The sequence below is a fragment of the Camarhynchus parvulus genome, chromosome 3, assembly GCF_901933205.1.
Source record: "Camarhynchus parvulus chromosome 3, STF_HiC, whole genome shotgun sequence".
NCBI classification, from domain to species: domain Eukaryota; kingdom Metazoa; phylum Chordata; class Aves; order Passeriformes; family Thraupidae; genus Camarhynchus; species Camarhynchus parvulus.
This window is the reverse complement of record NC_044573.1, coordinates 25,644,205-25,670,492: the sequence shown is the minus strand read 5'-3', so window position 1 is coordinate 25,670,492 and position 26,288 is coordinate 25,644,205. Positions and strand designations below refer to the sequence as shown.

The window sequence follows — 26,288 nt, the reverse complement described above, 5'->3', positions numbered from 1 at the left end:
GATCTCTTCAAAATGCAATGCGGATTAAAGTGTTATCTAACACAAGCAGAAAACTAACCTTGGAGTGGAAGTTCGAAATGTGTTCATCATAATTTTCATGTCTTTGGATAGAGAAACCAGCTTTTTCAGCTAGATTGCAAAACTGGTTTAAAGTATTCCCTCGGAGTGGAGCAAATACCATTGCTTTTCCCTGGAACATTAAAAAGAGAATTTATACATTTTTAAAACTGGAAAGGAACCAGATATAGCATACACCTGACTAAGCTTTTAATATGCTCAAGCTGGAAAAGTCAATTGTTCTCTTATTAAAATACTAAAATATGGTAACACAAATACTTGTTCAAAGTATGCAAGATTCCTGTGATTAAACAAATGCAATCTAGAAAGTAATAAATAAATATTTTCTTTAGAAAACTGCCAACTGCAATACATTTGCTTCTTTTCATATAGTAATGGTGTCTGTGGATTACCAAAATAAAACACAGAGACAGCATACAGAACATGCACTCAATGGAAAATCCATTTGTTAGCTCATGATCATGCAAGGACTGTAAATAATTATTTTCTTTTTTCTCCCTCATACATAGAAGAGTACCTCCCATTTGCTGTCAGTGGAATTACAACAGTATAAAACAAGGCAAAATGGGAAGCAAATCAGCCCCAATCATTAACTTTTCAAAGATATTTTAAACTACCTGAGCAATGCAGCTAAATTTGACCTTAAATTGCTAAATTGCATTTAAATCAAGAATTAATGTTCCTGAATACTCATTCTTGTTCTTGCAAGATGATCAGGCCATTTATGATGCCCAGGCAATACCTTATGGTCCATTACCTAATTTTTTGTTCATCCTTCTGTATTTAAGAAAACAAAAATGACTGTACCTTGAACTGATTTTAGACACTCTGTGCAAAGTATTTGCCCAAAGCCTAACCTACTTGATAGAGCATCTCTTGAAGTCTTATTTGCAGAATTAATTCTAATTGGCTGAATATTGTGTCCTGTCACATGGAATGAAAAGCGGTTGAAGAGCTGTAAACAAAGGTTAATATCAGCCAACAGCATATCACAGTGAGGGGAGCCACGAAGTTTACTGTAAGTTCCTGTATTTAACTTCTATGTTAATGAGAGCTAAGATTAATTTGTGAGGTGCTGTAATCAAGCAAAGAGACAAAAAAACATTTTTGGGGATCTGAGAAACTTGTGAAAGGATTAGACGCTGTGGGAGTATATTTAGCTGGAGAAAACGCAATCTTCAAGCCACAGGAAAAGAGTGATCAGTACAGAGAATTTCAATAGGAATGCTGGAAAGTTACAATGCTGACACAGACACTTAGTGAGGAGAACAGGGAACAAATCTGTGTCTCACACATGCACACATACACCGAGACAATGCACAGTGAGGCAGCAATAAAAATGCTATGTCAGTACCTATGGTGCTAATGTGCACTTAAAAGATTCCAACCATTAACACCACAACACTATATTTATTCTCACAACAGCTCGGTGAGATAGGGAAATGCTGTTACCCTCATCTTTCTCATGGGAAATTAAAGCACAAAGGAGTCTTAGGGAATATCCAAACCAACTCAACTTCTGTTCATTTGTGCAGCTGTAGCTTTAATTCTGTGGCAAAATAAGAGGTGCAAAGGGGTGTAACTCCCACCAAAGGGACTGGAATTGCTTATGTAAATGTTAGGTCTGAATATAGGCTCAGGTCAGGATGAAAAACATTAAACACAGGAAATTCACAATCGGTTTCCTCACATCCTTGGCATGCTTTAATGTCATCAGACAGAAGTGGGGAGCAAAGGGAGCCTTCAGCTGAGGATCCTGCTTCTCCTGCTGCCATCTCATGCTCCCCGGAATGTTGTTCTGCAGAAACCCTTCCTGGCATAAGAAGGCCAAGACTCCTCTGGAGACCCTTATTTTCACAATCACTGTAATGGGGAAAATGTCCCTTATCCAGGGCTTACTGACCATATGATCCACATTGGAGCTTTAGATGTGACTAAACTTCATGAACAGAAACTGCTGGAGGTTACAGATCCTACACTGGCCACTGATCCAGCAGTTCTGATGAGGTGCTCGTGCAACAGCATTCCTTTGCCCCCTCTGGAGTCAGCAGTCCATGCAGCCATTCCTTCTCATATTCTCTCAAGAGTACTTTCAATTAAATTTGAAAGAGAAGTACAGTTATCAGTGTCCTGATAAATACAGGATATAATACAGAATCAGTCTCCTGATTCTACTCTTGATGACTATTCAAAGTTTAATTCTAATTCAAAAGCATCTCCTAGGATGATATTTAAAGGATGATGTTTAAAATACAAAATGGCTGCTTCTTCTCAGATGGAAAAACACTTCCAGCAAACTTGTGAAAAAAACCACAGAGGAAAATGCCAGTTCTGTTAGTTTGACGTGTCACTAAAATGCTACAGTAAGACAATGGGACAGTCATTCATATTTTGGATATGACTTTACTAATCAGTTATTACTAAATGTGGTCTTGTTTGCTGGTACTAATCTCAGCTCAACAGCATTCCATTGACTTCATTGGGATTTTGAATGGATAGGCCCCAGAAGAATCAAAGCCTTGATAAAAAATTGTTCTTAATTAGGGAAATATGCAAAAAATATGCTTATTCTGAGATTGAAATTAAAAGTATATTTTAGTGATATAAGAAGTCCTTAAATGTTGGCAAATCAAGTCAAGTAGGTTGAGAGAAATAAAATATAGCCATTCAAGATAAATTCATTCAATGCAATATTTCTGTGCCTAACCCTTTGAATGGGTTTAAAGGCGACATTTGCCTCTGTAAGAAACTCAGCTAGAAATTTCAGCCCTCAGTGAATCTGTGAGCTGCTCATTTCTCTCTGTGAATTTCTTCCTGCAGTAACACAACTGTCCATGGGGACAGTACAAGGAACCAGATGATTGAAATGATCAGAGTCTGGTTTTAGGGCAAACAAAAAGTTAACCAGAACACATCATTCTGTGCCATAAGGATTCTAATAGTCAGAAATATCATCCTTATTGAAAAAATAAATACCAAAGATAAATTTTTAATTAACAGTAGGAATGGACTGAATCTCTTCTTCAAGGGAGCTTTGCAAGGATATCTGTTATTCTCTGTTTATTCCACTTTTTCTGTTGCTAGCGTTGGTTATTATTTTCCCTGGACTCTTCTAAACTAGTTGTATCCTAGTTATATTTGAAAAATGACTCACATTTAGGTATGTCAATTGTATCAATTTGTCAAAATATTTCCAAAACGGAATGTTCTAAATTTGAGACAAAATAATTATTGTAGAAGAGTGAACTTAATAAAAGAAGTTTATGTCTTAGCTTGGGCATAAACGAATGTCCACAAACTATTCTTAATTATTACAACTGGAAAATAAGTTCACTATTGATTCATTTATCCTTTAAAAGCCTAAGTGTAGTGCCATTTAGTAACGTGCCCTCTGACATTATCCTTAGATTTATACAGGTTAACAAGAGCAGTGAAATTGGTAACTATTTCATACATGTGACTGCATCTTTTGGGATCTCGAATGAGCATATATTTTATTTGTGTCTTTCAAACCCTGAACACATATGCTTGAAGGCAACTCTGCTGAACATGTCCTTTTTGGACAAGAGAGCTCATTTCAGGTGTCTGTATTCCCAGCTCCCATCCTATACAATAGTCTGCTGTCCTCTTAGTTAAAAATCACAATAATTTGCCATGCCATAACTGGATATCCATCCATACAGCCATTCATAAAGTGGATTAGGTAACTGAAGTTTGGATAGGGGTCCAAAACTCTGCAACAGAAATTCCTGCATGGAGCATGAATTTCTTAAGTTAGCTTTGCTGATAAGAAGTAGGAACCATTTGCTGTGCCTAAAATGCACAGCAAGTAAGTGCTAGGTTATTGATACTGACTATGCTATAGATCACAATGTGCAGAAGCAAACACAGCTAGGAGGACAGGCAAGAAAAAGCCATCTCCCTTTACTCCATCTACATTCACAGAGGAGTGTAGTTCATATGTTCTGAAATACAAAGGCACGTTCTGAATTTGAATTAGCTGATTGGAGTTAAGAGTCAGGCCAGGTTTGGCTTAAAGTCAACCTAACAATTCCACAGTTACCAGGGCACCTCTTGCACACTACTCTTCCTGCCACTCTTGCTGTTCTTCCCCAGTGTCCTTTCATGGAGCCAGTAGAGTGGCACATGGGAATACCTGAAGAACCAGTTGCTGACATTGATCTGCACTGAAAAGATTTTTTTTCTATTTTTTTAGACTGGGATCTGCTTTGTGTTCCAGATCACCTGTGGTCCCAAAAATTATTGCAGCTTGACAACTGTTGGTACTTCATGAATGTCAGAATGCATCACTCTGAGCAGGAGCAGCTTAACCTCTTCTTACTGCCACTGACAGATATATCTGGGTAACCTTCTCCTCAGGGTGGCTACATTTTTCCTGTCTTCCTGGCAGCCTTGCCCCACAGCTCATTAAAATAATTCAGTCTTAAGTAACTTGCCTTAGGTCACTCAGGAAAGTCTATGATAGAACCAAGAATAGAAACCTGATCACTCTAAGCAAAGAATGGGATTACTTACACAACTAAAATGACTCTGGTTCTTAAGCCTTTGCACGTTTGGGTCTTCTATTCCTTTTACAGAGCAAATCTCTTGTACAAAAAGTACTACAAATTTTAAATAAAGTTTGGAAATTCACTGCTAGCATGAAATGTTTTGTTTTCAAATTGGAAGTTTACCTTATTGGAAGATTTGGATGTTAAACATGAATGATAAAATTTCTCTTTCAAAATCCTACTTAGAGCAATTACTTAATGTTTTCTCCTTTTCTTCTTTTGATATCTTCCCTTTTTTAAATATTTGAGAAGATATATATATTTTATATATGCATGTAACAGAGTTTTTCTTGCCTGCAAGTCTCTCTGATTTAAACAGCCCAATAGATTTAAATGGATAAAATATCTCGAGTGACACTCATGTAGAACATGTAATCATTCTATGAAGAACATAATTTCCTTGTTTTCTAAGGTATAAAATATGTAAACACAGGGCTTTCTTAATGGAAAAATGTTTTAAGCCACAGTATACATATAAGCGATTTGCTCATTTTATATAACCATAAATGAAAAGGAAAAAATATTCTTTCATAACAAACAAATACACAATGACAAAGGTTACAATTGAAGGGATTAAAAATGACAGAAGCCAACATAAAAACTTTCAATATCGTATTTTACTTTAATATGAAGACATTATTATCAAAGGAAAATACTTGAGAAACGCTTTGATAAAAATAATCTGACGCTATCTTTGAAGCGGTTTCATTTATTTTACTACCCACTGTGTTCCTTATCAGAAGGCCAAGTATAAGAAGTTTCCTAGTTTATGATTAGGAAAGAATCTGATAGATTAGAAGACTCAATTGAAGTTGGACATAATAAGTATTAAAGTATTACATGACATTAATCCTGCCATTCCATTACTCTCTCAATCATTGTGCACAGACTAATTATTCTGAAGCCAGTGTTCAGGAGAAAATAGAAACATACTTACACTGGGCTGGAGTAATCTCTTTATTGCATCAACAAGGCTAGCTCTGTACTGGTCCAGAAACAGGCTGACATTGAGAAGAGAACAGAATCCAGATTAAAATGGGTTTTCAATTCTAATGATACTAATGCAGATAAGTACAAGGCTAATTACATATGTTTACACAATGCTGTAAAAGAGAAACTGTGGTCTACATTTCTATGCAGTTCAGGTACTTTTAACATTTAAAAAGACATAAGAGGAAATACAATCTAAACTAAACCTAAATTATCAGCTGAAATAAATCTTTATATAGCTGAAAGTCACCAATCAGACATGCTATCTATTAAAGTAATACTGTATCAGAAATGAGGATCAACATAAAATGTTAGCATTTTATATGTATATACAAGGGGGATGGAGTTTTTGAAAATGTTTTCTATTGTATTTTAGGTGTTACCATTAAGGGTATTTTTTTCCCTTCTACCTTCACAGATTTGGCATTAATTCTTACCTATTATACATATTTGCTATATTTCTATATCTATCTCTAGCTATCCTTATAAAGATTTACAAGACCCTACCTCCTCCCTCTCTCAATGCTGTTGAAATACAATGGCCCAGATTGTGCAGAGTTGTCATCTCTCAAGAGTGCAACCCTTCATCTCCAGCATGGGTCCCGCAAGGATAGCAGCAGAGTCAATTTTCCCATGCAATGTTGCCAACACGCTCAGCCCTATTTTGGTGTGATTACCTCATGATTTGAGGGGATAATTCATTCTTCATGCCCCTCAGTACCTTAATGTATATACTAATAGCGGCAGCCCAGGTGCCAATCACTCTTGACTAGATATTTGTGGACATGTAGTTACTGTGGATGAGTGCATTTACAATGGTTAGTGAACAACCATCTGATAGCAACTGATGCCTTTCAGTCCTTACTACCGTGGGCTGCATTTATATTGGTGATTCAGATAAGAAACTCTATCAAGCAGGCCACAGATAATGTGATTTTTTTTTTCTTCTTTTTTTTCTCCTTCCCCCCAGATTTTCTCTGTAATAAAACTGCTTTCCAGCTTGTGTCAAGTTCAAGTTTCATACTACATGGCATTTTGTCCATTCTCTATGGGTATTTTAATATATTCTCCTTCCTTTTATTCTCAAACTTCTTTTCTGAAGAGATGTGGGTAATTTTTTTTTCCAGTTTTGAAATTCTAAAAGAACATAAAGAATAGATGGAAACAATGAAATGAAAAAAGTAGTCTGCCAACCACAGGCCTTTCATCAAGAACAGAAGATGTGTGAATGTGAGGACACTCCACAGCTACCAAGGAGAATACTGTATCATATGCCATAGAGGCGAGCAGCTGGGCAAGAACTGTGAATCTTTGCTACCCTGGGACAAACAAAACAAAACTTGCAAGTGACCATACTTCATTAGTAAAAACTGGCAGAACCTCACACTGTTGAGAAAATATAGTAGAATGGATAGCTATATATCTTGAAGAACATTCAACATACCTATATATGTTGAAGAACATCTAATACAGAAATATGATCTGAATTTTTTCTCAAGAATATGAATTACTAGCTAACAATTTTCCTGATAGCCTGGCTTACAAGAAAATTTGAACTTGAGCAATTGACATGATGACAACCCCTCAGCCTTGATTTATCTTCCCGGAAGAACTTTACTGAAAACACGGGTGCTTAAATTTACTTAGTTGAAAAAGCATCTCTTATCACTGATGTCTCTTGGGTGTTTTAATGACATTCACCAAATGTTGATCCCTATACACTTAGATGTTGTAAGACACTACCTCACTGGGAACTTAACCACCTGCAGAAGAAGTGGAATAGATGATTCCTCTCCCAAAAGAATAGCGAAAAGATGTTTCAACATGAAACATCGCAAGCATGCACACATTTAAGACTTCCTGGGATCCTATGTAAACAGAAGCACATTCTGAATGAAAAGTTGATTTATCATATTTTTATTATTGCAGTGTAGTGGAAACACAATCTTGGGGCAGATTAGCAGTGTTAAAATCCCCTTTTCATGGACCTGAATACCATTCTCTTTTTTTTTTTTCCACAGTGAGATAGGGGCACAATTACTGCTACCAAACTTGTTCCTTTACAATGAGAACTACAGTTTACCAAAAGCTGAGTGTCTGAGAACTTCAATTTTTTTCTGTCCAACCCCAATTAATACTTTGGAGGCATGGAAGGTAGACTCTTATCCATCTTAGCTAGGAAAGCCAGATAACTTGAGACAGTTGCCTTCCAAGAGACCTGTTCCTGGCAACATAACTTGCTCCAATTGAAAATAGTTTCTCATACTGTGGTTTCCAAACTGTTGCTCTGTGAGCCACGTACTCGTACCAGAAGGAGCAGAGAAGACTGGAAGCAAAACTACTGCAATGCAATGATAGGGAACATATCTATCCTCCCTCTGAGTCAGGGGATGCCTTAAATGAGGAAAATCCTGAAGAAGTCATTAGGTAATCGGTGCTGCAGACAGGAACAGCACAGGATTTGGCCCACGCAAGGGGATTAAGTCACGCAGTTTTTCTTACCAGTAGAATTGTATGACTAAATATTACCACAGCATACTGAAAATGTCCCTGAGAGCATCCTTCAAAGCTCACAACATGTGAGTTCCTGTGTCACCTGCTCTAGGTGACCCTGCCTTGGCAGGCAGGTTAGACCTGGTGATCTCCAGAGGTCCCTTCCAACCTAAACAATTCGGTGACTCTGTGAACAGCTCAGTAAAATTAAATGCATTGTTCTAAACCAATCACACACAGTTCTCACACCTCAATTCAAATTTGGCTTAAGCTTGCCATTACTTTAGTGGTAATATTTCATGTTTATGTAGCTCAGTACAGGAATAGCAAGGTTTTCTTGGGTCAGCAAGAAAGTTTCAAATCACAGTAATAGAAAGGTGAGAACACAGCTGATGATTTGGCCTTCGTTTAGGCAACGCTCTTAACCTGTGAAATCTGGATGAACAGGCAGGTGACATTGTCACTTCTCTAATCTCTTACTCTTTAATTAAAATCTTAAATTGCAATTAAAGCCAAAATAAAAGTTTATACCAAAACTGCGGAGAAGTAGCAGTAAGCCACAAGGAAAGAAATGAAAAAAAAACAGGTAGATTCTTAGTTTGCTTCATGCTAATATCCTTTTATCTTCTGCCTCGCAACAAGACACATACACTTTATAGGCTATGATGTGAACTTTTTGGGTTTTTGCATGCTCTGCCATTGGTAAAAGAGTTGAGTTTACAGGTGTACTTCAGATATTATTAATTTAATATGTAGCATCTAATGTATACAGCCATTTATTTTTTTGTTCGCTTTCATCTACATGGGTGACGTAAACTAAAAAGACTCTCATTTCTGTGCCATCAGGTTCCAATGCACTTGAAAGTGTGTGCCAGAAATCAGGCCTAAAATGGAAAGACAGAGGTCTTACTGCATCCCTGCAAAAAGATCTCCTTATAATAAGTGAAATAAACTAACAGAGACAAAATTGACATATTTTAAGGTATTTAAAGAATACTTTAAGTTCAGGTCTACATTCCTGGCAAAGCCACAACTCCCCGTGACTTCAGCAAAAATCTCAGCAGTGAAAGTAATGTGGGATAGCTCCCCCTGGCCTCTGTTATGTGAATATGTATGCATGTGCCAAACATCAAGAATAGAATCATTCTAAGTAAATAAAGTAGGATATTACACATTTCCAAAACAATACGGGGTTCTAAAGCTTATTTTGCCTCTACATCAAATTATTTGTGAAAACTTGCTTCACAATAATGTGAAAGATAAAGTTTTTTTGTTGTCTCAGTCCTACTGACCTTTACTCTCTCTTTGGACTAAGAATCTCAGAACTTTTGTCCTCAATAAAGAATATGTACACTATTTAAATAAATAGAAATCTAAGGCCCTCAAGAACTTTGGGAGATTCTTGGGTTTGGCCTGTCCATCCAGGTACCTGTGATTTCTCCTTGTCTATTCAAACTCACAGTTCCATCACCTGGCTTTATATCCACAGATGTAGGTCAAATGAAAATCAAAAATTCTGAGAGCCCTCATTTGGCCTTAAAATTCCCCATGAAAAATATGAGATGGGTGAATATGTTTTAAAGGTTCCATTATTTCAGGTTTTTTTTTTTTTTACTGTATCCTTTTTCCAGGTGTAGTCTCATATTGATTTTTAAGCTTATTTTTATCTAATAATTGACATTTTAAAAATTATTTTGGAACTGCTGAACCACAAAACTATTTTATTGTCAACATCCTGAATGGTTAAATAATGACTAGCTTTCATAGTTTGCCTCTTATTTATTTTATAATCTAGTTGAGCTACTAAATTTAGCTGTTAACTAATAGACTGTTTGTTCTGGGAAATAACTTATTTTCCACTCCTGCACACAAGGTTTATGAAAGTCTGACTGTAAATATATGAATATAAACATATCGCTGCTTGCTGTAATCATGTACATTTTTACTTGAATCTCCATGTGGATTTGGAATATGTTTATGAATAGAGCTTGTTCTCATGTAAATGGGATCAAGCAGTACCACTGGTTAGCTATTCAGAGAATCAGACAATTTCACCCTTGCTGGAAATACTTCAATAAAGAGTTATCCATGTACCTAATATTTGAACTCAGATTTTTTGCTTTCTAGTTCTCTGTTCTAATCTCGGATTTTATTGACTGACAATGAGATATATGATGGTGTTAAACTAAATGCAATCTATTCTATCTGTTTTTTATCACTGCATACTTCAGGTTTCAGCTGAGAAGCTAGAAGAAAAGAGATTTTTTTTTCCTCTTCAGTGGCAGCCCAAAAAATTCAGAGAGCAAAAATCCTGCCAACAGTTCTCAAACCGATTATGTATCGCTGAAAAGAAATACATGAAAATGAAAAGAAGATTTGAGTTTGATAAAGCATGGAACATTCCTTTCCTCAGCCTTTTCATATACCATAAAACCTAGTGTCCATAACTAAAAGAATTATTTCTAAAAGAAACAAACATTAAAGGGATTTTCATGTTTATTAAGCTCTATGCTATGCTCATATATCTGCGAGCACTTAAAATAAGAAAACAGAAATAATTTGTGAATAAACCCACATTCCTTAAACTAACCTGCACATTTCTATTTATTTTTTGGAAATCTATAAATATTTATACACTTACCTGCATCTTAAATGCTTCAAAATAAATGTACAAAATGCAGGGATTGCAAATGCATTATGTATTTTACCTGTCATGTCTGATTCTTTGTTTCCTAAAGAAACTACACTATTTCCAAACAGACTGGGAGGGGTATTAGGCCAGAATATTACTGAAAAAAACAACTTAAGTCTCGTTCCACTCTGTTGTACTCCCAGCACAAATAGGATGACACGGTGTGAGTATCAAGAATACAAGAGACAGCACAGCCAGGTCGTTTTGATATTTGTGTGAAGAACAAATTTAACTCTAAATCTCTTGGCAAGACCTTGCTTCACCCACATAATCTGGAGAACATCCATATGTGAGCCTTGTCTAAGCCTCCGAGAAGACTGCTGCCCTCCTGCTCATGTCCGCCAGCACTCTGATCTGACTTTCATACTTAATCTGATCTAATCCTGTCCAGCATTAACTTCATCTGTGCAATGAAACCTGGAGTATCCATTCTAATATTTGGTGAGGAAGGCATTTACTAAATTACTTGCTGAAATCATATGGTGTTGTTTAGCTCCTTATTTTAATCAGATGATGCATTTCTGAGGCACATTATCAGCGATTAGTTAGAAACGCTCCTCTGTCCTTTTTGGGAACAAAGAACTTTTCTGAAATTAAATGCTAAGAGAAACAAAGCACTGTTGCATTCTGAGAACAAATAGGTGTTAGAAAAAGGCAAAAGATCACTAAACACATTTTTTCCAGAGGTATACAAAACCAGCAACTTGGTGAAATAAGAAGAGTTTGCTTAAATAGCATAATGTGAAAGAAAAACAAAAGCTTTAGAGGAATAGAAGAAGACATTTTAAAAGAACATTGTTTAAAAAAACAATAGACAGCTTCGTACTTCCCTTGCCTTTTCCTTTAACTATTTCTAGGTAAGGTACTAGAAAGAACTGAGCAGTTCTAGGAAGTCTCTGCTTTCAGAATTTCATCTCTCACAATAGTTTTGAGCCACAAAACATAGACAGCTTTTTTTTGTTTGTTTTGGATATATAATGGGTCAAGAGCAAATATCCATGAAGGAAAGACAGATTGGTTTAAAAATATCTATTCTCCTAAATAAAATTTGCACAGCTTTATTTTTTTTCACACTGTCTACATTTATACAACACAAATAATTAGTAATGTACCATTTTTAAAGCTAGCATGCAGCAAATACAGCACAGCACAATCCCACAAATGCAGTATCAGAAAAGGGTTGTGTCAATAATCAAATCTATTTGCATAAATTATTAAACAAGATACCATATTGCTACATGTATCTACCTTTCCATAAATTAAGTGCTGTACTCTTATTTTTCTTACTATAAATTATCATATAATTAACAGGTGCCTGTGTAAATAATATGAAGTCTATACCTCCAGATATTGATGTCAAATAGATTTAAGGAACAGAATGTGGTGGGGGTGGAAGAAAATGGTTTGAAAACTTCTTTTTCCTTGGAAAGATTTTCCAGGGAGCAAAAAATATATCCCCTTATATCAATAGTCAGATCTTTCCTAAGAAGTAAGCTAATTGAGCTGTTTGTGTTGATAAACTCCCTTTCCTCCAGACTGTTCCTCACTGAGCCATAATTATTTGCAATTTGCCTAAGTCGTCCATTTACTGATACGTCAAGCATGAAACAGAGGCAATTCCAGAAAATGGAAATGCTTCTCAAAATCAATCTTTGGGAAATAATGTGGTAGAAGTTACTGTGTGATAGAAGACTACCTTATAACTGTCACATGGAGATGAATATTAATTTGTTGAGGTTAAGGTGGCTTTGTGCTTCATTTGTTGACTTTGCTTAGCCATCAGCAAGCAGCACAGTACAATTACTCCAGCAAAGCTATTTTTCTAACATGAGTTTTATGATTTTTATGTACTTACCAGTCAGCACACATAACAATGTCAAAATGTCCTTCCAGTTGAGAGACATCTGTCTCATTATCCCATCGTAAAATGCTAGAGGAAAAAAAAAGATTCAAAAAAAAAGAAAAAAAAGAAAAAAGGACTTACATTTTTCATCTTGAGATTTTTAAAGTATTAATATTATTCTTATATGAAACAGAAGTGTTTAAAAAAGTGCAAACTTGTTACTTTCAAAGATGAATGCAAAAATCTTATTCTGTACATTTTTAAGGTAATAAATCTCAAAGCTAAAGAGCTATTTTTCATTATAGCAGAAAGGCAATCCACTCAGATTCTGATGAGTGGATCACCAACAAATATGCATTTCTGAATTAGTGGCACATGCACAGCTTCAGTTTTTTACCCCTTAATATTACTCCATGAAGAAGGGAAGTCAAAGTATCGACAACCTGAATGAAGCACAAATCTGCAGAATACATTTGATTTCATGGATCTCTGTTACATCTGGCAGGCAATTCAGTTTGTTTCTCATTGATGAAGTGAGCATTCACTTGGGCCGGAGGGAGGAGAGATGGGGTGAAAAAATGCCAAGCTTAACTTCAATGCCAGTAATATTGCCTCCGGCAAGCTCAAAAATACAGCAGTGCTGACTCTGTCAACACCTATTCTCTCACAGGTGATAAACTATTTAATTCTAAGATACCCAGAGGTAGGCAAAAATTCATATACGTACAAAATTCTTCTTTGTTTATAAATGCTGTCGATTTATGTAGCTGCCACAAGGAATTTCAGTACTTTACTCCCATCTAAAATATAGCAACTAGTATTGGAACTTACTGCATACTTTAAATATCATTACCCCAAACATTTGAAGCTGCAATTCTATTTCTAGGCTATTTTAAAAAAAGAGAATCTATCCTTTTTCATTTCCTGGTTATTTATAATAGAAAGTAGATAAATATTTATGGGAAGAGCATTTGTGGGGGAAGGGTCTAATCTGATCTTGTCAGGTTGTGCATGCTTATCTCAGTTTTGTATGAGTCTTGACCAAATAGACCCTTTAGTCTTCCCGCAGCTATAATCTACTTCTGGTTAAAAGCCATCTCCATTCACATCCTACTCCTAATATTTAACTGAGGATCAGTTTGTAATGTGTTCATTCAGAAATGTTCCCTAAGTATACAAGAAAAAGGGAATTTTGTACATTTACTATGTTGTATGCAAAAAAGGCTCATAATTATGTAGATAAATAGACACAGGGCCATAAAGAATTAAGGTACCAAAATATGCATGTACATATCCACAGCCACAAAATTTGAGACAGAATGCTTTTAAAACACAGAAATTATGAAAGGAGAGGCCCAGTTGGTTGGCAAAGCTTTGATTGTGTGGGGCTCAATGTAACCGAACAGATCAGGACTCATTAGCCCATTTGCCCTCCTGGAATTTACTGTGACAATCCAAAGACAGAAAAGAGTACATTAATTTAATTTTTCCCCCTCAAATTGAAAGTAATCCAGATTTTAGAAGCCTAGGTAGCTTTGCACACTGGCACGCAGCAGGCATCCAGTAGTGGAAAGTGACAAAGGAGAGTTCTCACTCTCAGCTGCTGGCTGCCTGCTGGCTACCAGCGGCTTTTTCAACCCTGTTTCCGTGGAAACTTAGGTTAGAATGGTGAAAATTAGGTAAAGGTAAGTTTTGTGGGTTTAAAGCACGCACTCTAATACTTTAAGAAGCCTGAAGCAAACTGGAAATTGGTAAAAGAACTGTGAGCCTTAAAAGGCCACCTTTGGTTCTCATTGCTACAGAAACAGAGATCTGATCAGTATCAGTACAGATATTTGAATTATGATTGTTTTTTTAACCCATATGTTTACTATCCTTCACACATTCTGTTGGGAAGGAAGCACAGGTGCCTTCTCCTGCAAAAAAACCAAAACCAAACCCAACACCCTCCCTCACATTACTGTCAGCTTTCTGCTGGGCACCTGAAACACAGTATTTTTTATGCACACCTACTGCAGGCACAGAGGAGTTTGTGTCAAGAGGTAAAAGCTCATAAACCAAAGTGCTGAGCAAAGTATGGAATTGATGAATTTCCAGGAGCAGGAGCAGTGGTGCAACATGGCTGGCATCTGTATTGTTAAAAGGAGGGAGCTAAGGGCACCACATCCATCCATAAGCCAATCTTGCTCCCTTTTTCTGACCTACCACAAGGGCTGCTTTTGGTCTCTAGACTTCCATGCAGCTGTATTCATGAAGATATCATAATTAGGCAAAGGACAATGAAAAATTTACCAATTCAAAATGAACTTTGCCATGTATTTTCCAAAAGTACAGGAAAATCTTTATTTCTGCAGGGAAATCATCATGTAAACTAAACATAATTTGTAAAAACAATAAACACTAGTGGGACTCATCCTGGTCTGACTCAGGATGCATGCACACTGGTGGGAGAGATGGAAGTACAGGCTGTATGTATTTATCCATGCTATCTTTAGCTAAGTGCGAGCGTGACTAGTAAAGGAGGCACAGCTAGGGATGTGAAATGCAGTACTGGCTGCAACCTCCACAGCAGTTCCAGCAGCTCTCCTATTTACACTTTTACCTGCTTCCACAGATTTGCAGGAGCTGCCTTCAAACATCTGCACCTGCAAAGCAGATATATCCCTGCATATCTGGGAATCAGAATCAATTCTGCTCAGAGTCAGCACAATTCTGTCATTAACACTGATGTCAGAATCAGCCTGGTTCTGAATCAGCTATTCTGAGTTCTAGTGCTAACAAAAACAGTGAATCAGCCTTAGGACTTATGTAAATACCATCAACTAGCAAAAAAGTAATTTTGTAATCCAAATGCAATTCCTGACTGCAAAGTACAGAAAAATACACTGATATTACAAAACAATCCTGAAAAAGGTAGCTAAATGCATGTATCTATATGTAGTAAGGGGGTGAGAAACCATAATTTTTTCATGGATTACTGAGGATGTGACTCTCGGACTTAGTGGTCAGACCTGAAAGAAATACTGAAGGCACCATGAAGCAAGGGCTGATTGCATTTCCATTAAAAAAAAAAAAATCACTGCCAGGAAATCCAGAAAAGTGGTAGCAATGGAAATCTGAAAATCTCAGTTTTTATGAAATTTCCTTTTAAAAAGTAGAAATAAGTGTAAAAATACCGCACCACAAAAAGTCTCTTAAATTGCCAGTATCATGTTGAGTGCCAGCATCAAGAAAATGCAAGCCTACTTGTTCCTTTTCCTCTTGTTCCTTTACAATGATACTAAATTAGTTTGCCTAAGCCACATTTTTCTCTGAAGTCACTTTTCTTCCAGCAAAGTACGTTTTGAAGCAACATTATTTTTATGCCTGTCTTTTGAGGGAAGATGCTACAGTACTAAGAACTGAAAATACACTGTACATTTGAGAAATGGGCTTTACTGTATATTTCTGTCCAAGCCACAACTTCAGTGCTTTTTTTTTTGCAAAATTCCCAAACAAACCAACAAACCAACATGCTTAAGGCTGTGTAAAGCCCACTTGACACTATTTTGTACTGGCTTATTTAAGTCATGCAGGTTTAGTTTCTAACAAGTGAAAATAGGCAACTGAGTTTCAGCAGAAAATGGTCTGAGACCCAATGGAAATATAAAACAGTTGGGAGCTCTTTTGGTCTACAAGAAGAACATGAAAGATGAAATAAGGTGCAACAGAAAAACACTACTGCACTGTTCAGCTACTATTTAGGTTAAAGTGATGGTAGCTGAAACTTGATACCCACTAATGGCCAATTTATGGCCTGTATCAAATGAATTTGACCAGTTTTCAGAGGAGAAGTACCCATGTCACAAACCTATTATTATAATTAGCAATCTTGAGGGTAGTTCTGGCAAGAAGGACAAGGTCTAAATGAACTATGGAAAATGAACCATCCTCTCACATGCAGAGGTGGCCTCTCCACGTCAGGGATAAAGCATACTATCAAAATAGTCTGAGAAAAGACGTGCTTTACTTTCCTAGGCTGTCAACCTTCTAACATTATGAAGAATTCTGAAACAAATTAATTTTAAAAAACTCCAAATACAATGCATGACACAATCAAAGAAACTCTTCGTTTTTCCCCTGGTTTTTCTTTTTAATTGACAAGTCATAAAATGTGATTAGCTTAAGAATAAGAATTATGATATTAGAACATAAAGATCAAGTAAGAAAATACGAGACTTAAAGCACAAAAATGTACCCTCAAATAGCCCCATGTATTTCAAAGAAAAAAAAATTGTAATAAAATAGCTAATGTTGCAGGGATAGTTACAGCAGCCAAGGCTTCCCCTGTACAGTAATTCTAATTTATGGAGGATAGCCTGACAAATGTCAACACTCTTTTCCTTACACTGGTAAAGTATCTCAGCAATCTACAACAAAAGACCTGATTTTACCAGGTTTTATTTCTCATGCAAAATTCTTCATTACTATTATTATTCAACTTCTGTTATTCCGTGTTTGTCTTCCTAGTGTGTCTAGGCAGGTAACTTATATGAGAAAAAACAGGTTAAGTCTCTGATTGTTAAAACTTGAAACATTTCCAAGACCCTCTGAGATGTTCTTGTGATGAATGGCACAAGCTAGAGTAGCTCTCAAATTAGCAGATAAGTAGTTGTGCAGATAAAGACAAAAATTCAAAATTAGAAAAAAAGGACAAAAGCCTTACTTGCTTCAAAATGCATTAGTAGTTTTAATAAGGATTTTAAAAATCATCCCAATTAGCAGATGAACAGCTACCAAGAATCCCTATCTACCCACCTCTTCTTTTCATATTTTAATTTAAGTTTCAATCTTTGAAAAGCGTTACCATTGGAAAGTATACAGGTTCAGGTAAAAGGTTTTGTCTGGAGGCTCATATGACTTTTTCTCTGACATTTAGCAAGCAAGTTCATTAACACATTAACAAAAGGTATCATCAAGATGTTTCTCTCCACCCTGATCTTGGTTTGAGAGTCCTTAGTTATGTATAAAGATCAAGAAGACGGATTTTAATCTAGTGATAGAGGAAATGTGTACACCTATCATTATAACTCCTCTGAGAAACCTTGCAAAATTGCCTACTATAATTTCCCCATCTTTCTTATTATATTCTCACAAGGCTGCTCTTATTTCTCCGCCTTCCTTCACCTTCTGCCTTTCTTACTTTCATTGCTTTACTTTGCTTTGTGTTCTTATCCATTATCTCATTCCCTACAGTGCATATCTGGTTTGAAGGGACCAAAGTTAAGCTTTCAACTGCAGGTACAACCATTTTTTCTTTCCTCTTAGATTTCTAAGCATTACTAATGTGATATTTACAATTGTCAATGGGCACATTCTTCTAACAATGTCCTTGCAGATTTTGGCAACTTCCATGTCACTTATTTGCTCTTGTCAAAGAATACTAATGATTTTTCTCAAGCTAGACTTAATATCTACACTTTATTCTCAGTCTGTTGGACATTTTATCTCTCTTAAAACCAATATATCTTACTCTTTGTTTTAATTCTTAATTCCACTGTTTTATGCTTGTGTTATTTTAATTGTCTTACAATTTTTAAAATATGCTCTTCTCAAGATTATCTTCAGACATTTCCCACATATCTCATAACTTCACAATGCCCAACCTCAACCTTTTCTTCTTTTGAATATTATTTCTGGGCTATCTCATCCATAAAAGCTAAAAACCTACTCATTTCTCTACTTCATACTGTGCATACAGGCCCTTACATCAGTATTTTTCAGAGCCTCAGTGAGTGAGAAGCTCATTGCATCTAAAGTACCACAAGGCATTGTAACTACATTTTGTGGATCATCATTTTGGACATAACCAGTAATTCTAGTCTGTAATCTAGGCTTAGCTTAGACCTTTCTCTGTATTTGCATAACTCAGCTCTACTGGTTATTCTCTCTGCATAGTACCTCTCAGAAGTTTCTTACCAATCCACTCAACCTCTTGACCATGTCATCATCACTTACATCTAAGCATCACAATACTGTTCTCTCTGCTCGTGGAAAATGCTGGCTTGCCATATTAATATTTATTCAGCAGGCTGCTACAAAGGTTGTTTTTCTTGCCTGCAACTCCGATCTTGTCATCTTTCTCTGTCCTGCTCCAGGTAAGTTGCAAGTTGTCATTTCCAAATGCTTCACAACAGTTCACATCCCTATTTTTTATCTCTCATTCAATATTGAAAGGACAAGTCCCTTCTTTAATCAGCCCTAATGTCAGTCTACATCTTCCACTTAACTTTTCAACCACACACCTGTACAAATTTCTTCTGCTATGTTATTCACAATATTCACAAACTTACTCCATTATCCTTGAAACTGCCCTTTAAAATAGCACCTAAAAACTGAGATGAGGCTCTTGTGCGTCCAACTCTGCCTCTCATGCTTGCTTCAATTATCCTTGTTATCCTTCCTCACCAGATCTCTCTCTGGTCTTAGATCATAGATTCTCTAACACAAGCTGCCTTTCTGCTCTGTGTTTATAAAGTATCTGGTACAACAATTAATGATTAAACCTCATCACATTAACATGGTAATATAAAAGAAGAAAAAAACCACCACACCCAACTAGGGCCTCTTCACTATTTAGATATTCTATGATTCCATGACCCTATCTAGATTTTCCTGCCTAAAAGTTCATTTTAAAAAGTGCATTATAAAATTATACACTTTCCTTATTCCTCATTCTACAAACATATTTTCTCTCTTGTATTTTGTACAACATATTTTGCTAAAATTCAGATGGGAACATTACAGCTTTGTCTTCAAAACTAACAGTACTAACACTTACACATTTGCTGTGTATCAAAAGCTACTAAGTTTTTGGGACATAATTAATGCACTGCATGTAAATACAACTGTTGTAGAATAAATCTTTTCATTTTGTAGACATGTTACAAGCCAACATTCAGCACAAATGTGGCTATTTATTTAAAAGAAGGGAGAATATCTTGTATGAAAAAGACATTAATAAAAAAATACCAGTGGTGTTTGTGAATTTGCCTTTTCACATCCTTCCTCTACATCCATACATTTTAAATCAGCCTTTATTTGGAAACTGACTATTGTTTTTAGCAATGGCCATGAAGCATATTTGGGAAGAAAAAAAATGGTTCTCAACTATATGGTATAAAAATATATATAATTTCAAAGTGCAAGACAGCATAAGCACATGTGACACACCTATACTGATCGGATCAGACTTGTGTAAAAATATGAAGGAAAAGATTCGTTTCTTGCTCTGTGGAAAACAGTCTACCCATGGGGAGGATAATCAAGGGAACCAGAAGAAAAAAACCCAAGAATGTAAAATGAACAATGTAGGTCCAGAAGGACTGAATGGAAGAAAACTTAAAAACATCAGAGAAGATGTAGTTCACAGATGTTTAAATTCTCAGGGCAGAAGACACCACAATAAACATCCAAGATTTTCAAAGTTCTGTATCAAGCCCATATATCTCAGGAAACTAATATTTGTGTTTCAGAAATATTCAAACACATTCACTGCTTAAGAAACTATCACTTCCCATGGAAATATGTTCTAATGTACTATCATTCTGTCAAATCTCATTTTTTTCTAGACTGAATTTGCCTAGCTTCAATTTCTATATCTTGTTAAGTACTTGTAAACTAGATTAAAGACTGATCTTCTGTTACAGACTGATTTTTTTCACATGAGACTTTCAGATCAAAATGAATTAACTTCTTAACAATCAATTAATTTATTTGACAAGTAAATGAGGCTCATTTCCAAACTCTGATTCACTCTTCTGTCCATTTCCTGGACCTCATCCATTTTCAGTATCCTTGGTTAACTGTTGAATAACTACTAATGAAATAAACAAAGACAACACTGTAAACATAATCTTATTGAAATTTAAAGTTTATTATGGCAAAGATTAGCTGAAACTGTGTAAGATGTATGTGATGACTGCCTACTAATGTAGACCCAAGGTAGAAAAGGAAGGGTAAACAAAGGTACAATGGTAACATCATAAACCAGGAAATAACATAGAACATGGCTCGAACGATGCATCCAAAAAAGAAATTGAACAAATAATCTTCAACTCTAACATCTCAAGGACATTTTTCCTTTAAAGCCCTGGGAGGAAAGATCTACACCTTCTCATAACAGCAGTCTTCTTCTAATCTTTTTGTGCAGCACAAGAGAATACAGGAGGAATAGCTTTACCAAGAGCAAGTTTTTTAAGCTAAGATATAGTCAAAGATCTGTGGAAGAATGATTTAAAATAATGCAACATGATACTTTAATGCTTTTTTCCCCTGTTATTCCAAACTCATAGAAATTTTTTTACAAAGCTTGATAACACTTACATTTTTTTCTCCTTATGTATTCTTATCTGTCATCACAAAGTCAGACGAAGGTATAATACAATTTAAAATGTACTTTATTAAGTCAACACAACTGAGCAAAGTACACAAATGGGAGAGACTTGGAATTTTGTGAAAGTCAGCTGGAATGGTTAAATGATATAAAAGAATGTTCAAGTATTCCTCCTGAGGAAAGTTGAAGTTGCACCCAACTGAAGAAACACTGAAGAAAAAAATGAAGAAAAAATTACAAATTTGCAAAACTAAATATAATAATGAAATCAGGCAGGTGAAAAATAAGTGAACTTTTCCTTTTTTGCTAAATCTTCCTGCCAGCTGATAATTGGGGTACAGAATGGGCACTCACAGAGGATAAGAACATTTCAGAGAGGTGGAATTCATTTTTGCAACAGTGCAAAATATTCACTTCACTGTGAAAGAAACTAAAGACATTTCAGCACAGAAGCCTTTTTAGATATGTCTTCTGTAAAAGGAAGTCCTGTTTTACAAACCTTGAGCCCTTCAAAGGCATTAACAAGTATTCAGATAAGGGAGATCTGGGTGAGACAGCCTGCCTCTGATTCCAAAAAGCTATTAGCAAAGACCCTCACTATCAACATTCAGACTGTCACTGAAGAAGAGTCCTGACATGATGCTAAATAATAGAACAAAAGACAGGGAAGAGGGTAGTAGCAAATGGTCAATTCTCACAGTGGAGGGACACAATAAGTGGAGTTCCCCTGGGACCTGTTCTAGACAACACGTTTACAAGAGATGAGCATTGAGGTGGCAAAGTTTGCTGATGTTAAGTCATTCAAGACAGCAAGGAACAGACTAGACTGTGAAAGATTGCAGAATGATGAAAGGAGGAAAAGGAAAAAGAAGGATGAGTAACTGGAGAATAAAATGACAAATTAAATTCAGTGTGGATAAATGCAAAGTGCACAACTGAAAAAATAATTATCCATTGATATAGAAAATGAAGGTCTCCAAAATGACCGCCACTGAAAGCTCTTGATGTTGCGACAGACTGTGTCATGAAACTATTAGCTCTGTGCTCAACTGCAGTGAAAAAAGCCAATCACTGTTAAGCATTTTTAGAAGGGGAACAAAAAGTGTAATTATTCCACTACATGTACCTATTTATGCACACTTTGTACTGTGATCAGTACTGATCACAGTCATCTAAAAATAAGTAGATTGAAACAGAAACAGATATAAAGCAGGGCAAGTATGATCAGAGGTGTGGAGTGCTTTCCACCTGAGTTGAGTTTTCTGTGAAAAAGAGCTACAACTTCAGAATGGACATGAGCACAAAAACCATTCTTTCCACATATACATGAAGTGATCAAATTAAGTGAGCAGGAACCAGCAACCTTTTCTTCCTAACCAGAGAGCAGGAAATGTTCCTTTTGGCAGCTTCCTCCTTACAGATGCTGTCATGCAAGACAGTTACTTGAGGAGACTGGAAAAGTAGTTGGAAGAAAGGGATTCCTTTAGGGTTGCTAAGGTGACAAAAACAGCAAATTCAATAAAATGTTTGCAAAAGTTTGAATTTACCAACACTCAGGTCATTTTGATGAATGAAAACAGAGAGAAAGTCTCTCCCACATTGATGGAAGCTGTTACAAGACCAGTTGAAATTAGGAAGGTTATGAAGTTGACATATTTGAAGAACATTGCAGTACGGTAAAATATTCACCTTTGCAATCATGAAGAGGAAAGTAATACAAAAATGCAATCAGGACAATATAGTTCAGTGCTCTGTCATTGAGACCTCATCCACTGTTACGCTGGATGCCATTCAGTATTTTGAAAGACTTTTTTTCATTATGGATTTAGTTCTGGAAACTTGTAATTGCATTACATTGGTAAGGAACACTAAAATCTCAAATAAAATTATAACCTATCTGTTAATCTTTAAGCAGAAGGAATTGTCTCTTTTGGTTCCATGGTCATTAATTCTTGATGTGGGTTCTAAAGATGACTGTGGAATGAATAAAGAGTTTATGACACGCTATTACTAATCAAACTAAAGGGTGCACTGCCACAAGCATTTCTGTTACTGGCTTGATGTTACACGTCCTTGTTTACATTCTCACCTGAAATGGAATCTCTCTGAGGCAACTCTTAGCAAAACAATAGACTTCTCCACAGCTAAAACTCCACAGGTCCCATATCAGCAATCAGAACACAACTCTTGTTCTTTACAGATTTCCATGTTCTCAAACAAGGGAATCTGAAGGAAGAACAAATTCCCTAGTCGGTAGGACAGACTGAGTCTGTTAACCTGCAGAATACATTGCAAGCCTTTCTCTTCGGTAAAGTTTTTCCATAATCACATTTGTAATAACAACAACTTTTCAAACTTCTACTACTCTAACAGCTGTGTCAGGAAGACTTCCCCATTAAAACAAATAGAAAACAAGGAGTAGGATTTCTTGTCTTTGTTGTTAATTTAATGATTGGTGGACATGTTAAAACAATGATAAACCATGTCAATGATAAAACATGTCAAACCAGTAACAGCTGATGGTACAAAGAAACATATGTTAAGTTATAGGGTAAACAATGCAATTCATGGATAATTTCTGAATTGTAAAAAAAATAAAATTGTTGAACCCATACACAGTATTAATACCCTGCACTATGGCCAGACATTACTAGTAACTTGGTATTACTGTACCTATTTCTAGTAAATATAAGCACAAAATCCTGAGCATATAAATGAAAAATAAAAATAAAATAGAATTGTATATCCACTGCAAAGTAAACTGTTTACTATTATTACATTGTAACACACAATATGACAAACTGCCAGTTTGGCTTACATTACCGTATTTTTAAACAATAATCAAGACTTGGCAGAGGGCTAGATAAGTGCTCATTTACTGCATTTTGTATAAATCTAAATAAATAAATGTATGGCAGCTTGTCCTAATCTAACTTCTCTTGGCTGATACCAGATTGTTCCTTTTTGCTCCATGCAGGTTTTGGCATACTTTCCAAACATAGACTTAAATATCCAGAACAGTCTCAAACTGACTCTCATACTGATAATTTCTGTTCCTGTGCCAGGAACAGAGTGCAAGATCCTAACATAAGATGAAGGTGCTGTGAGAAGAGTCTATTCTGAGTCATCTTTTATACAGAAGGAATATTTTAACTTTGCACTGGCCACTGTGAAGTTGCAAGACTGGACGCTGTCTAAATGATTATAGGAAAGAAGATGCCTTCTCCAGATTAAATTGATGCTCAGTAAGTCACTTACAGACATCACTATACTCATTTGCCTGCAAAATCTGATCAATGTAAAAGAAGTTACTGAATGTCACTTTGCATTCTAGTGTTGCATTCTTCCATCCAAAACAGTACACTTTCTGCATTTTCTTGTGTTTTTTTAAATCCTTTTTTTTCCCGCCCTATTATGTAACTAAGGTTTTCACCTGCAGGAAAAGTGAATCAAGGTTACTTCAGACTTTACATCAGCCTTTTAGTTCCCTCAAGGCATTAAGAAGGGATCATATAATTTTGTTACTGCACCACGTCATTACTGAATCTGAAGAACTGATCAATCCATTAGAGAGTCATTTGAATAGTCATTTTATAAAACTTTATACTTGCACAACAAATCTGCCAAAGCCTTAAGAATGTAGAATTAAAAATCAAGTGTTCTAATGAGTCCTATGTTTTCATATAGTACTTCACATTATTTTGTAATTTAATTATTTTATTTATGCAAATAAAGCCTCAAACGCTATTGCACTCAAGAAGTTAAACACTTGACATTTTTACTCCTTAAAATGCAACATTTTACGATGTCTAGATATGTTTATTAATTAGTGATTATTAACACCCAGTAAACAACATCATGTCTTGTAAAAACACAATCTTTCTTCACAGCGTGAGGCTGAAATCTATTATTCACTGATTCCATATGCTGAAATACACTCAAATGATCACAAATGACCTTAAGCATTAGATAAATGTAAATGAGGACAGGGTAGAAAATGTGCTTTTGATTGATATCTAAAAGACCAGGTTTGAAGTTGACAAGGGATGAAATCTGAAATCTCACACAACATATAGAACAACTGGAAATCTAAAAAAAATCTAAGCTTCTGGATGTACATACCACACAGCCTCTCCTCAGCAGAGTGTCTGAGGCTGCTCACAAGAGGTGTTCAGCACATGGAACCTGAAAGACCATTCCTGGGATCCACATGGCCTCTGTCTACTTGGCAGGCTCTTATTAGGATGCAGAGATGTATCTCTAACTCATATGCACACACACCCTAATGAAGGCAGAATTTTTCTAGCCCTAAGTGCTCACTTGAACTAACTTCCCTACACAGGATGGCTACATAGGCATAGGATTAAATCACATGAATGACAGCCATTAAAACCATACAGGTTTAACCCTCTATGTAAGTAAGCTTATTCTGCATTAACACTTTCCCTTCCTCAGCCCTTTTTCAGCTTTACTTTTGCCAGTTTTAGAAGGACTGAGTGCTCCTCTGCAATGTGAGTCATCAAAAAAAAGATTTAAATACACAAATAAGAGTGTACTATTTGCTCTTAGGTAACCATTTTCTAATTCTTAACCTTATACCATAAATATGAAGTGCTTTATAATTTACTTGAAAGTACTGCGAGAGATGAATACACTGTCCTTGGTTCCCATCTCCCCATCTGTCTTTGCAGTGACAACATAATGATCACACAAACAGGATGACCAAAAAACCTCCCATGGATATTCCAACAACATCTACCTCAGGAGCAAACGGGATTTGTTGTCACTCTAAATTTTCAGAACTATTTAAAATGAAATCTGACAGAGATTTAGATACATTCATTCCAAATCTCATTTTCAGTACAACAGGTAGTGTTGACTTTGAAGCAGACAAATTTCAACCATGCACTAAATCATAGACTGAAGAGACACAGCATAAATTAAAAAAAGATAAAAAGGAAAGAGAGGGTTTGTCATCAAGGTTAATCATACTGTATTTGCTATTTTTTAAAAATACTTTTAAATTTCTCTCTTGCATCACTTACCTACTTACATACACACACCTGTGTGAGCATCAATAACACAGGTCACACATGTGCATATATTTCACATCTATATTAATACAGAAGTACATGCAAGGATCAGTGAAAAAGTACAATCTTACCAGCTTGACACCTTCTGAGCCTTAAATACGCCAGCATTTTGGTTTCTTGTGATGATCTCATTTACATCTGTAGTATAATTGTT

The 26,288-nt window shown here is 35.9% G+C and overlaps 1 protein-coding gene across 1 annotated transcript in view; it reads right to left on the bottom strand.

Annotated features, from left to right (window-relative positions):
* The window catches only part of CAMKMT (calmodulin-lysine N-methyltransferase), a 213,872-nt gene that overhangs the window by 8,592 nt on the left and 178,992 nt on the right, over positions 1-26,288 (bottom strand). The window contains 4 exon segments of the mRNA XM_030944331.1: positions 59-190; positions 5,587-5,650; positions 12,680-12,754; positions 26,206-26,272. Of these exon segments, the coding sequence (XP_030800191.1) occupies positions 59-190; positions 5,587-5,650; positions 12,680-12,754; positions 26,206-26,272 (338 nt within the window).